The sequence below is a fragment of the Chroicocephalus ridibundus genome, unplaced genomic scaffold (genome assembly GCF_963924245.1).
Source record: "Chroicocephalus ridibundus unplaced genomic scaffold, bChrRid1.1 SCAFFOLD_663, whole genome shotgun sequence".
Classification (NCBI taxonomy): domain Eukaryota; kingdom Metazoa; phylum Chordata; class Aves; order Charadriiformes; family Laridae; genus Chroicocephalus; species Chroicocephalus ridibundus.
This window is the reverse complement of record NW_026961672.1, coordinates 15,001-27,982: the sequence shown is the minus strand read 5'-3', so window position 1 is coordinate 27,982 and position 12,982 is coordinate 15,001. Positions and strand designations below refer to the sequence as shown.

The following is a 12,982-nucleotide window of genomic DNA, read 5'->3' as shown; positions in this document are numbered from 1 at the left end:
TTCCAGGCCCCGGGTGCGGAGGCGGCAGGAGCTGCCACCCCCCCACCGCCCCCCCCGGGAGGGACACGATGTCCTTGCCCGCCGGTGGCACTTGCCACCCCCCCCCCCGGCTTGGTGCCACCACCCCCCCCCCGAGCTGGCTCCGGCAGCCCCCACAGCGCGGGGCACCCCCTGGTGGGACGCTGCCCCCCCTCCCTCCCCCCCCCGGTTATGGGGCACTGTCCCCCATATCCCTGCCCCGTGTCCCCCCATACCCTGCCCTTGTGTACCCCCCCCCCCCATGCCCCCCCCTCCATCCTGCCCAATGTGTCCCCGTGCTCTGCTCCATCCTGCCCCACATCCCCCTGGATCCTGCTCCCCCTTGCCCCCTGCTCCCCCACCTTTACCTTGCCCCATTCTGCCCCACATCTCCCCGTAACCTGCTCTATCCTGCCCCCCCTCCCCGTCCCCTGCCCATCCTGCCCCACGTCTCCCCGGACCCCGCTCCATCCTGCCCCACATCCCCCTGGATCCTGCTCCACCCTGCCCCACGTCCCATCCCCCCCCGACCCCACTCCATCCTGCCCCACATCCCCCCCAGACCCTGCTCTAGCCTGTCCCCAATACCCCATCCATCCTGCCCCACAGCCTCCTGGATCCTGCTCCACCCTGCCCCACATCCCCCCTCCCAACCCTGCTCCGTCCTGCCCCACATCTTCCCCGACACCACTCCATCCTGCCCCACATCCCCCTGGATCCTGCTCTAGTCCTGTCTCCCTGTCCGCCATACCCCATCCATCCTGCCCCTCTGTCCCCCCCCATACTCTGCTCCATCCTGCCCACATCCCCCTGGATCCTCGTACCCACTTTGGGGTCCATCCCCCCCCACCCCCCCCCAGGGACTCACGTTGACGATGGCCTCCTTGGTCTGCGCCATGTCCGAGATGACGCCGTCGGTGATGATGAGCAGCACGAAGTACTGCGACCCATCCAGCACCTCGGCCGCCGAGCTGGGGGGGGGACACGGAATCCCAGAATCCCACACTGGTGGCGGTTGGAAGGGACCTCTGGGGATCACCCAGTCCCACCCCCTGCCAGAGCAGGGTCACCCAGAGCAGGTGGCACAGGAACGCGTCCAGGCGGGTTTGGGATGTCTCCAGAGACGGAGACTCCACCACCTCTCTGGGCAGCCTGTGCCAGGGCTCTGCCACCCTCAGGGTGAAGAAGTTCCTCCTCATGTTGAGATGGAACTTCCCATGGGCAAGTTTGTGCCCGTTGCCCCTTGTCCTGTCCCCGGGCACCACTGAGAAGAGCTGGCCCCATCCTCCTGACACCCCCCTTTCAGTATTTATCAGCGTTGATAAGGTCCCCCCTCAGTTGTCTTTTTTCCAGACTGAAGAGACCCAAATCCCTCAGCCTTTCTTCATCAGAGAGATGTTCCAGTCCCCTCAGCATCTTGGTGGCCCTTTGCTGTCCCCTCTCCAGCAGTTCCCCGTCCTTTTGGAACCGGGGAGCCCAGAACTGGCCCCAGTGCTCCAGCTGTGGCTTCCCCAGGGCAGAGCGGGGGGGGGATGAACCTCCCTCCACCCACCGGCCACACTCCTCTTGATGCCCCCCAGGATGCCATCGGCCTTCTTGGCCACCAGGGCCCATCGCTGGCCCACGGGCACCCTTGTCGTCCCCCAGGTCTCTTTCCACCGAGCTGCTCTCCAGCGGGTCACCCCCAACCTGTCCTGGGGGGTGTGTGTGTGTGTGTGGGGGGGGGGGGGGGGGGGGGGTATTCCTCCCCGGGTGCCGCACCCGACGCTTGCCCTGGTTGAATTCCATCAGGTTCCTCACCACCCACCTCTCCAGCCTGGCCAGGTCTCTCCGGTGTGTCACCCAACCCCCGAGTGACGCTGGGGTGGGCAACTCCAACCCCCCCCCCCCCATCATCCCGGGTTGGTGTGTGTGTGTTTCTATGTGTGTGTTGGGCCCCCCCCCCCCCCCCCCCCAGCCCTTACCGTGCGACGTGGTTGACCACGGGGCGAAGTTGGTGGGGCCGTAGAGCTGGACGCTGCGCAGGCTGCGGTGGTACGCCTCCAGCACCCCCTCGATGCCGCTGCACGCTGGGTTGGCCGCGTCCCCGTTCTGCGGCGCTCGGGGCGGAAAAAAAAAAACCCAAAAAACCCCCTTGAGGTGCCGACGATGTCCCCGACCCCCGTCACGGAATCCCAGACTGGCCAAGGTGGGAAGGGACCTCTGGGGATCACCCAGTCCCACCCCCGGCCAGAGCAGGGTCACCCACAGCAGGTGGCACAGGAACGCGTCCAGGCGGGTTTGGGATGTCTCCAGAGACGGAGACTCCCCCACCTCTCTGGGCAGCCTGTGCCAGGGCTCTGCCACCCTCAGGGTGAAGAAGTTCCTCCTCATGTTGAGATGGAACTTCCCATGGTCAAGTTTGTGCCCGTTGCCCCTTGTCCTGTCCCCGGGCACCACTGAGAAGAGCCTGGCCCCGTCCTCCTGACACCCCCCCTTTCAGTATTTATCAGCGTTGATAAGATCCCCCCTCAGTTGCCTTTCTTCCAGACTGAAAAGACCCAAATCCCTCAGCCTTTCTTCGTAAGGAAGCAATTCTTGGCCGTGAGGGCGGTGGGACCCTGGCCCAGGTTGCCCAGAGAAGCTGTGGCTGCCCCATCCTGGAGGGGTTCAAGGCCAGGTTGGACGGGGCTTGGAGCAACCTGGGCTGGTGGGAGGTGTCCCTGCCCAGGGCAGGGGGGTGGGACAAGATGATCTTTAAGGTCCCTCCCAACCTGAACCGTTCCGTGATTCTATGATAAGAGAGATGTTCCAGCCCCCTCGGCATCTTGGTGGCCCTTTGCTGTCCCCTCTCCAGCAGTTCCCTGTCCCTCTTGACCCGGGAGCCCAGAACTGGCCCCAGTGCTCCAGCTGTGGCCTCCCCAGGGCAGAGCCGAGGGGGGGGGATGAACCTCCCTCCACCCACCGGCCACGCTCCTCTTGATGCCCCCCCTGGCCAGGATGCCATTGGCCTTCTTGGCCACCAGGGCCATGCCCAACCCTTGGGCACCCTTTTCGCCCCCCAGGACTCCCACCCCTTGAAGAAAAGGGGATGGGCTGCCGGCGGATCCCCTCACCAACGGAAATTCGTGGGAGAGCGTCCGTCCGGGGGGATTTTGGCGCCGAAACCCAAAGCCGGGAACATTTTGTGGCTGTCGTAGTCCTGGATGATCTCGCCCAGGGCGGTGAGCGCCATGGCGTAGGCGTTGGGCTGGTAGGGGCTCAGGTAGTGCAGCGAGGTGGACTGCGAGGGGTTCCCTACGGGGGGGGGGCGGGGGGGGGGGCTCAGACAGTCCCAGCACACCCCTCCAGTAAGGATTTGAGGACCCTCACCCCCCCACCCCCCCCTAAAATTGGGGAACGACGCGGGGCCCCGCGCTCACCGTTGGAGGCGGTGAAGTCGATGGCCACCGTGAAGTTGAGTTGGGTCCTGCCGGCGGGGGGGGGTGGGGGGGGGAAGTGGTGTTAGGGATTAGGGGGGGGGAGGAGGGGGGGGGGGGATGAAGGGTGCGACCCATGGGTATGGCGGGGGGGGCAGCCCCCTCCCGGCCTCCTCGGGTCGGCACCGGAGGACTGGGATGGATCCAACCCGCCCCCCCCCCAAGGACTGGGATGCATCCAACCCCCCCACTAAGGACTGGGATGCATCCAACCCCCCCCCCCCGCCAAAGACTGGGATGAATCCAACCCCCCCCCCCCCAAAGACTGGGATGCATCCAACCCCCCCCCCCCCCCGCCAAAGACTGGGATGCATCCAACCCCCCCCCAAGACTGGGATGCATCCAACCCCCCCCCCCCCCCGCCAAAGACTGGGATGAATCCAACCCCCCCCCAAAGACTGGGATGCATCCAACCCCCCCACTAAGGACTGGGATGAATCCAAACCCCCCCAAGGACTGGGATACACCCCCCCCACCCCCCCATCCAAGAACTGGGATGCATCCAACCCCCCCCAAGCACTGGGATGCATCCAACACACCACCCCCCCCACCCCCCCACCCCCCGCCTCCAAGAGCTGGGGTACATCCACCCCCCCCCAGGGACTGGGATGCATCCAACCCCCCCCTCTCCATGGACCGGGATGCATCCAACATCCCCTGCCCGCCCCCCCCCCAGCTCAGAGCACCCCAAAATCCCCCTGCTCTGACGTTACACCCCCCCCCGCCCCGCTCCCCCCGCACCTCAACCCCCCCCCCCCCAACCCCAGCTGCAGCCCCGGGGTAGGGATGGGGAAACTGAGGCCCGTCCCCCCCCCATCCCCGTCCCCCCCCCCCCAGTCTCACCCCCCCCTTGATGTAGTCCAGGAAGGTGTGCTCGGACTCCACGGCGAAGGACAGCAGTGTCACCTGCCGGGGGGGGGTGGGGGGGGGCGCTGAGCGGGGGACAGTAGCTGTGCCCCCCCCCGGGGTGTCGTGTCCCCCCCCCCCGCCCCGTCCTCACCGTCCCCGAGTTCAGGTACTTCTTCTTCTTCAGCCTCTTCCGGGGGTTCACCACCTGGGGGGGGGGCGGAGGGGGGGGCTCTGCCCTGGGGGGGCCGCAGCACCCCCGGGGGGCGGGGGAGGGGAGGGGGGCACCACAACGCCCCGGTGCGGCAAGATGGGGGGGGGTTGGGGGGAGCAGGGCAGGCACCCCGGGGATGGGACTGTGGCACCCATGGGTGCAGCATGGGACCTTGGGGACAACAACACCCATGGGTGCAGCATGGGGACTGTGACACCCAGGGGTGCAGCATGGGGACCTTGGGGACCGTGACACCCATGGATAGAGCATGGGGACCTTGGGACAACAACATCCATGGGTGCAACATGGGGACCGTGACACCCATGGGTGCAGCATGGGGACCTTGGGGACAAAAACACCCAGGGTGCAGCATGGGGACCGTGACACCCAGGGGTGCAGCATGGGGACCTTGGGGACCGTGACACCCATGGATAGAGCATGGGGACCTTGGGGACTGTGACACCCATGGGTGCAGCATGGGGACCATGACACCCAGGGGTGCAGTATGGGGACCTTGGGGACCGTGACACCCATGGGTAGAGCATGGGGACTGTGACACCCAGGGGTGCAGCATGGGGACCTTGGGGACAACAACATCCATGGGTGCAACATGGGGACCATGACACCCAGGGGTGCAGCATGGGGACCTTGGGGACAAAAACACCAGGGTGCAGCATGGGGACCGTGACACCCAGGGGTGCAGCATGGGGACCTTGGGGACCGTGACACCCATGGGTAGAGCATGGGAACTGTGACACCCATGGGTGCAGCACTGGGACCTTGGGGACAACAACACCCATGGATAGAGCATGGGGACCTTGGGGACAACAACACCCATGGGTGCAACATGGGGACCGTGACACCCATGGGTGCAGCATGGGGACCTTGGGGACAAAAACACCCAGGGTGCAGCATGGGGACCGTGACACCCAGGGTGCAGTATGGGGACCTTGGGGACCGTGACACCCATGGGTAGAGCATGGGGACTGTGACACCCAGGGGTGCAGCATGGGGACCTTGGGGGACCGTGACACCCATGGATAGAGCATGGGGACCTTGGGGACAACAACACCCATGGGTGCAACATGGGACCGTGACACCCATGGGTGCAGCATGGGGACCTTGGGGACTGTGACACCCGTGGGTGCAGCATGGGGACCATGACACCCAGGGGTGCAGTATGGGGACCTTGGGGACCGTGACACGCATGGGTAGAGCATGGGGACTGTGACACCCATGGGTGCAGCATGGGGACCTTGGGGACAACAACATCCATGGGTTCAACATGGGGACCGTGACACCCAGGGGTGCAGCATGGGGACCTTGGGGACAAAAACACCAGGGTGCAGCATGGGGACCGTGACACCCAGGGGTGCAGCATGGGGACCTTGGGGACCGTGACACCCATGGGTAGAGCATGGGAACTGTGACACCCATGGGTGCAGCACTGGGACCTTGGGGACAACAACACCCATGGATAGAGCATGGGGACCTTGGGGACAACAACACCCATGGGTGCAACATGGGGACCGTGACACCCATGGGTGCAGCATGGGGACCTTGGGGACAAAAACACCCAGGGTGCAGCATGGGGACCGTGACACCCAGGGTGCAGTATGGGGACCTTGGGGACCGTGACACCCATGGGTAGAGCATGGGGACTGTGACACCCAGGGGTGCAGCATGGGGACCTTGGGGACCGTGACACCCATGGATAGAGCATGGGGACCTTGGGGACAACAACACCCATGGGTGCAACATGGGGACCGTGACACCCATGGGTGCAGCATGGGGACCTTGGGGACTGTGACACCCGTGGGTGCAGGCATGGGGACCATGACACCCAGGGGTGCAGTATGGGGACCTTGGGGACCGTGACACGCATGGGTAGAGCATGGGGACTGTGACACCCATGGGTGCAGCATGGGGACCTTGGGGACAACAACATCCATGGGTGCAACATGGGGACCGTGACACCCATGGGTGCAGCATGGGGACCTTGGGGACAACAACACCCATGGGTGCAGCATGAGGACCGTGACACCCAGGGGTGCAGTATGGGGCCCTTGGGGACCGTGACACCCATGGGTGCAGCTCCCCGGTCCCGGCCTCACCTGGTAGACGTTGAACTGGCTTTGTCCCCGCGCCAGCTCCCGGTAGCTGGTGGTGAACTCCCCGATGAAATCGTGGCTGTGGGGCGAGGCCGGGGGGGCGGGGTGTGGGTCACCGACACCCCGGGGTGTGGGGCTGGGATGGGGTGGGGGTGGGGGGGTGGGGGGGTGTCACCCAGGGCCACCCCGGCTCACCTGCCGTCGCGGTCCCAGTCGTACACCTCCACCTTGATGGCTCTGCAAGGCAAGGTTGGGGGGGGGGGGTCACCACCGGCCCCCGGCACCCCCACAGCCCCGGACCCCCACCCTGGGGGCACCCATGGGTCCCCACGGCCGCCCCCGGCACCCGTTCCCCGGGGGGTTGTTTTGACGCCTCCGTGGGCCTTTTCCTCCTCCTCTCCTCCTCCTCCTCCTCCTCCTCAGCCTTTTTCCGTGGGATATTTTTATCCACCGTTGCCACAGCAACGTCCGACACGGGGCCAAGCCAGCGGCGCGACGCCGAGAGTGTGCCAGGACACGCAGCCGGTGACATCGGGGGGTTTTTTTGGGGGGACACGCACACGCACTATGCCAGGATGGCTCTGCCATGGCGGTGAAACCCATTGCTCAGGTGGGGTAAACTGAGGCCGGCGGATTGTAATGAAACCCATTGCTTAGGTGGGGTAAACTGAGGCTGGTGGCGTGGCAATGAACCCCATTGCTCTGATGGGGTAAACTGAGGCCAGCGGATTGGTAATGAAACCCATTGCTCAAGTGGGGTAAACTGAGGCCGGTGGATTGGTAATGAAACCCGTTGCTCAGGTGGGGTAAACTGAGGCCGGTGATTGGTAATGAAACCCATTGCCCAGAAGGGGTAAACTGAGGCTGGTGGCATGGCGATGAAACCCATTGCTCAGGTGGGGTAAACTGAGGCCGGTGGATTGGTAATGAAACCCATTGCTCAAGTGGGGTAAACTGAGGCCAGCAGATTGGTAATGAAATCCATTGCCAGATAGGGTAAACTGAGGCTGGTGGGCATGGCGATGAAACCCATTGCTCAGGTGGGGTAAACTGAGGCTGGTGGCGTGGCAATGAACCCCATTGCTCTGATGGGGTAAACTGAGGCCAGCGGATTGGTAATGAAACCCATTGCTTAAGTGGGGTAAACTGAGGCTGGTGGATTGGTAATGAAACCGTTGCTCAGGTGGGGTAAACTGAGGCCGGTGGATTGTAATGAAACCCATTGCTCAAGTGGGGTAAACTGAGGCCGGTGGATTGGTAATGAAACCCATTGCTCAGGTGGGGTAAACTGAGGCCAGCAGATTGGTAATGAAACCCATTGCCCAGATGGGGTAAACTGAGGCTGGTGGCATGGCGATGAAACCCATTGCTCAGGTGGGGTAAACTGAGGCTGGTGGCATGGCGATGAAACCCATTGCTCAGGTGGGGTAAACTGAGGCCAGCGGCTTGGTAATGAAACCCGTTGCCCAGATGGGGTAAACTGAGGCCGGCGGGGTGTGACGGGGAGGGAGCACAGAGAGGGTGGGAAGAGGGTGCAGAGCGGCCGCCCCCCGCCCCCCGCCCCCCCCCCGGCCATGGCGGCCCTGGAGGCCCTGGAGGAGCCGGCGGGCGCTCACCGGTCGTAGTCGCCGTTGCAGAGGGCGCGCACCGGGATGGCGAAGGCCTGCCAGACCGGGTTCAGCGTGTTCCGCACCACCTCCGTCTTGTGGCAGATGGTGAAGCTGGGGGGGGGGGGGGCGGGGGGGGGAGACACACACACACACACACACACACACGACACAAAGAAGGGACAAGGATGTCACCCCCCCTGATGGCAACAATCCCTCCACCCCGTCAGCCCTGGGTGTCAGCAGGGTGCCATCGTGACACCGGGGGCGCAGCGTGGGGACCCAAGGGACCATAAACCCCAGGGGTGCAGCGTGGGGACTGTGACACCCATGGGTGCAGCGTGGGGACCCAAGGGACCATAAACCCCAGGGGTGCAGCGTGGGGACTGTGGCACCCATGGGTGCAGCGTGGGGACCCTGGGACCAGGACACCCGGGGGTGCAGCACGGGCACCCAAGGGACCATAGACCCCAGGGGTGAAGCATGGGGACCGCGACACCTCAGGGTGCAGCACAGGGACCAGGGCACCCAGGGGTGCAGCGTGGGGACCCAGGGGACTATAAACCCCAGGGGTGCAGCGTGGGGACTGTGACACCCATGGGTGCAGCGTGGGGACCCTGGGGACCAGGACACCCGGGGGCGCAGCGTGGGGACCCAAGGGACCATAAACCCCAGGGGTGCAGCGTGGGGACTGTGACACCCATGGGTGCAGCGTGGGGACCCAAGGGACCATAAACCCCAGGGGTGCAGCGTGGGGACCTGGGGACCAGGACAACCGGGGGTGCAGCATGGGCACCCAAGGGACCATAGACCCCAGGGGTGAAGCATGGGGACCGCGACACCTCAGGGTGCAGCACAGGGACCAGGGCACCCAGGGGTGCAGCGTGGGGACCCAGGGGACTATAAACCCCAGGGGTGCAGCGTGGGGGCTGTGACACCCATGGGTGCAGCGTGGGGACCCAGGGGACTATAAACCCCGGGGGTGCAGCGTGGGGACCCTGGGGATGGTAATGCCCAGGGGTGCAGCCCAGGGACCAGGACACCCATGGGTGCAGTATGGGGGCTGTGACACCCAGGGTGCAGCATGGGGACCTTGGGGACTGTGACACCCATGGGTGCAACATGGGGACCGTGACACCCATGGGTGCCGTATGGGGACTGTGACAGCCATGGGTGCAGCATGGGGACCTTGGGGACCGTGACACCCATGGGCAGAGCATGGGGACTGTGACACCCAGAGGTGCAACATGGGGACCTTGGGGACAACAACACCCATGGGTGCAACATGGGGATCGTGACACCCTTGGGTGCAGCATGGGGACCTTGGGGACCGTGACACCCATGGGTGCAGCATGGGGACCTTGGGGATTGTGACACCCAGGGGTGCAACATGGGGACCTTGGGGACAACACCACCCATGGGTGCAACATGGGGACTGTGACACCCAGGGGTGCAGCGCGGGCAGCCAAGGGACCGCCAACCCCAGGGCTGCGGCACGCGGACCGTGACGCCCCAGGCTGCAGCAGGGGGACCTTGGGGACCGTGACACCCAAGGGTGCAGAATGGGGACCGTGACACCAGGGGGGGATTTTTTTGGCGACCCCCCCCCCCCTCCCGCCCCTCTCCCCAGCCCCAAACCCAGCCCAGCCCCGTGGGGACATCGACGGTCCCCGTGGTGTCCCATGGCTGGGGCTCCGTGTGTGTGTGTCCCGCCATGGGTGGGGGGTGTCACCGCCTTCGCCGGGGGGGGGTGTGGGGGGGGGGTGTGGGGGGGGTGTCACTCACGTCCCGTCCTCGTTGCTGCGGTAGAAGACCATGAAGGGGTCGGATTTGCCGAAAAAATCCTTCTTGTCCAGCTTGTTGGCGCAGAACTGCAGCGTGCCTGCGGCGGGGAGGGGGGGACACAGGGACAGGGCGGGGGTGTCACCGTCCCCGCACCCCAGTCACAGGGGGGGTGCAGGATCCTGGGGGGGGGGGCTGCGGGACACGCCGTGGGGCCTCTCAGCCTGACCCTCAGCTTCCTCAGCCCGGAGGGAGGAAGGCCCAGGGGGGTTTCCAGGTTGGGGGTGGTGGTGGGGGGGGAATGGACAGTGTCTCAGCGCTCCCCCCCCCGCCCCCCGTCACCACCACCACCACGGCACTGAGGTGTCCCCAACCTGTGTGTGTGTGTGTCCCCCCCCCTTTCCCCGGAGCCACGGCTCACCCGGCAGTTGCCCAGCTCTTCGGCGAGGAGGATGATGGTGCCACATTTCTTCCGGGGATGCCACTGCCGGGAAGGGCCGGGAGCACGGGGTCGGGGGGGGGAACGACACACGGTGACCGGGGTGTCCCCAGGGGGACACACACGTGGTCACCGGATTATGTGTGTCATCGTCCCCCCCTCACCGGGAGTGGGGACCCCCAAACTCACCCGTTGGAGACGGCCGGAGCGGGTCTCCTACCCCGGCCGTGCGTGGTGACCGTCCCCATCCTGCTGGGACACACAGCGGGGGGGTGACAGAAGGGACAAAGACACCCCCCCCACCACCACCCCCACCCCAAAAGCCAGGCCAGTAACCACCACCCCCCCCCCCAATGGGGAAACTGAGGCAGGGGCTGAGGCCGGGGGGGGGAACCGGGGCAGCCCGGAGCCGGAGCTGTCGGCGCCGGGGGCTGGTGTCCATCCCGGACACCCCGGATAAGGAGCCGGGCGCCCCGCCAAGGCCGGGGATGGGGGGGACACGGGGACAGCCAGCCCCGGGGGACACTGAGGCAGGGTGACAATGGGGGGGGTGTGTGTGGGGGGGGACACACACTCACGTCAGGGGCTTCTCCAGGCGGCTGCCGGCCGAGCCCACGATCTCCCCCAGGGTGCAGAAGGCCTGGCCGAGGAAATCCTGCCCACGGTGTCACCGGGGGCTGTCACCGGCCCCGGCCCCAGCCCAGCGGTGGCGGGGGACGGGGGACGTGGCGGGGGGGGACACGGGACAGGCAGCGGTGCCAGCCCCGCACTTACGTGTTTGGAGAGGTCGGGGCTCTTGGAGTCGACGTCGTACCTGGGGACAGGAGGGGACCCGTGGATGGGGCAGCGGGGACGGGAGCGGGGATGGGGTGGCCTTGGGGACAGGGACGGGATGGGGATGGGGATGGGGTGGGATGGGATGGAACAGGGATGGGGACAGGGATAGGGACGGGGATGGGGACGGGGATGGTATAGGACAGGGATGGCACAGGGATGGGCACGGGGATGGGATGGGACAGGATGGGGACAGGGATGGGATGGAGATGGGATGGGGACAGGGATGGGGACTGGGATGGGGATGGGATGGGGACAGGGATGGGGACAAGGACAGGGATGGGACAGGGACATAGAGGAACAAAGACGGGACAGGATGGGGACAGGGGTGGGATGGAGAAGGGGTGGGGACAGGGATGGGGACAGGGATGGGATGGGGATGGGATGGGGACAGGGATGGGGATAGGGACATATAGGAACAAAGATGGGACAGGATGGGGACAGGGATGGGATGGAGAAGGGGTGGGGACAGGGATGGGGACAGGGATGGGATGGGACAGGGATGGGGACAGGGATGGGATGGAGATGGGATGGGGACAGAGATGGGGACAGGGATGGGATGGGGACAGGGATGGGATGGGGACATATAGGAACAAAGATGGGACAGGATGGGGACAAGGATGGGGATGGGGACGGGGATGGTATAGGACAGGGATGGGGACAGGGATGGGATGGAGATGGGATGGGGACAGGGATGGGGACAGGGATGGGATGGGGACGGCGATGGGGATGGGGACATATAGGAACAAAGATGGGACAGGATGGGGACAGGGATGGGGCTGGGGACAGGGATGGGGATGGGGACAGGGATGGGGACATATAGGAAGAAAGATGGACAGGGATGGGGACGGGGACGGAGATGGGATGGGGACTGGGATGGGTCAGGGACATTTATGGGGCTGGAGATGGGATGGGGACAGGGATGGGGACAGGGATGGGGGCAGGGACGGGGATGGGGGCAGGGACAGGGCCAGCGATGGGGACAGAGATGGGATGGGGACAGGGATGGTGACGGCACAGGGATGGGGACAGAGCAGGGAGGGGGAGAGGGACTGGGTAGTGACAAGGACATGCCTGGGACAGGGCCAGGCGCCAGCGGGGCGGCTGTCACCCCCGGGCGCGGGCGGAGGGGGAGGGGACGGCGGGGGGGACGGCGGGGGGACACTCACAGGTCGAAGCGGAGGTTCTGCTTCTCCTCGAAGAAGTAGTCGAGGACGAACTTGCGCAGAAAGTCGGGGTTCAGGGAGTTGTCGATGACCTCGGTCCGGCCGAACTAGGGGACAGGGGGACAGGGGGACATGGGGACACGGGGACATGGGGACACGGGGGACACGGGGACACAGGGACACGAGTATAGGGACATGGGGAACATGGGTTTGGAGACAGAGGAGTATGGGGACATGGGTATGGGGACACAGGGACACGGGGACATGGGGGACACAGGGATGTGGGGACACGGGGGCCATGGGGGCACAGGGACATGGGTATAGGGACATGGGGAACATGGGGACACAAGTATGGGGACAGAGGGACATGGGGACACGGGGGACACAGGGAAGTGGAGACATGGGGAACATGGGGACACAGGTATGGGGACAGAGGGACATGGGGACAGAGGGACACGGGGACACAGGGGACACGGGGACATGGGGTTATGGGTATGGGGACACAGG

At 65.5% G+C, this 12,982-nt stretch overlaps 1 protein-coding gene across 1 annotated transcript in view; it reads right to left on the bottom strand.

Moving 5' to 3' along the window:
* Positions 1–886: 886 nt before the first annotated feature.
* The window catches only part of LOC134509551 (copine-5-like), a gene marked incomplete at its 3' end in the record, with an annotated part of 19,191 nt that continues 7,095 nt past the window's right edge, over positions 887–12,982 (bottom strand). The window contains 17 exon segments of the mRNA XM_063322094.1: positions 887–989; positions 1,983–2,007; positions 2,010–2,109; positions 3,114–3,136; positions 3,139–3,294; positions 3,420–3,467; positions 4,322–4,382; positions 4,477–4,530; positions 6,651–6,726; positions 6,843–6,884; positions 8,264–8,368; positions 10,040–10,136; positions 10,451–10,520; positions 10,661–10,724; positions 11,054–11,130; positions 11,250–11,289; positions 12,479–12,582. Of these exon segments, the coding sequence (XP_063178164.1) occupies positions 887–989; positions 1,983–2,007; positions 2,010–2,109; positions 3,114–3,136; positions 3,139–3,294; positions 3,420–3,467; positions 4,322–4,382; positions 4,477–4,530; positions 6,651–6,726; positions 6,843–6,884; positions 8,264–8,368; positions 10,040–10,136; positions 10,451–10,520; positions 10,661–10,724; positions 11,054–11,130; positions 11,250–11,289; positions 12,479–12,582 (1,245 nt within the window).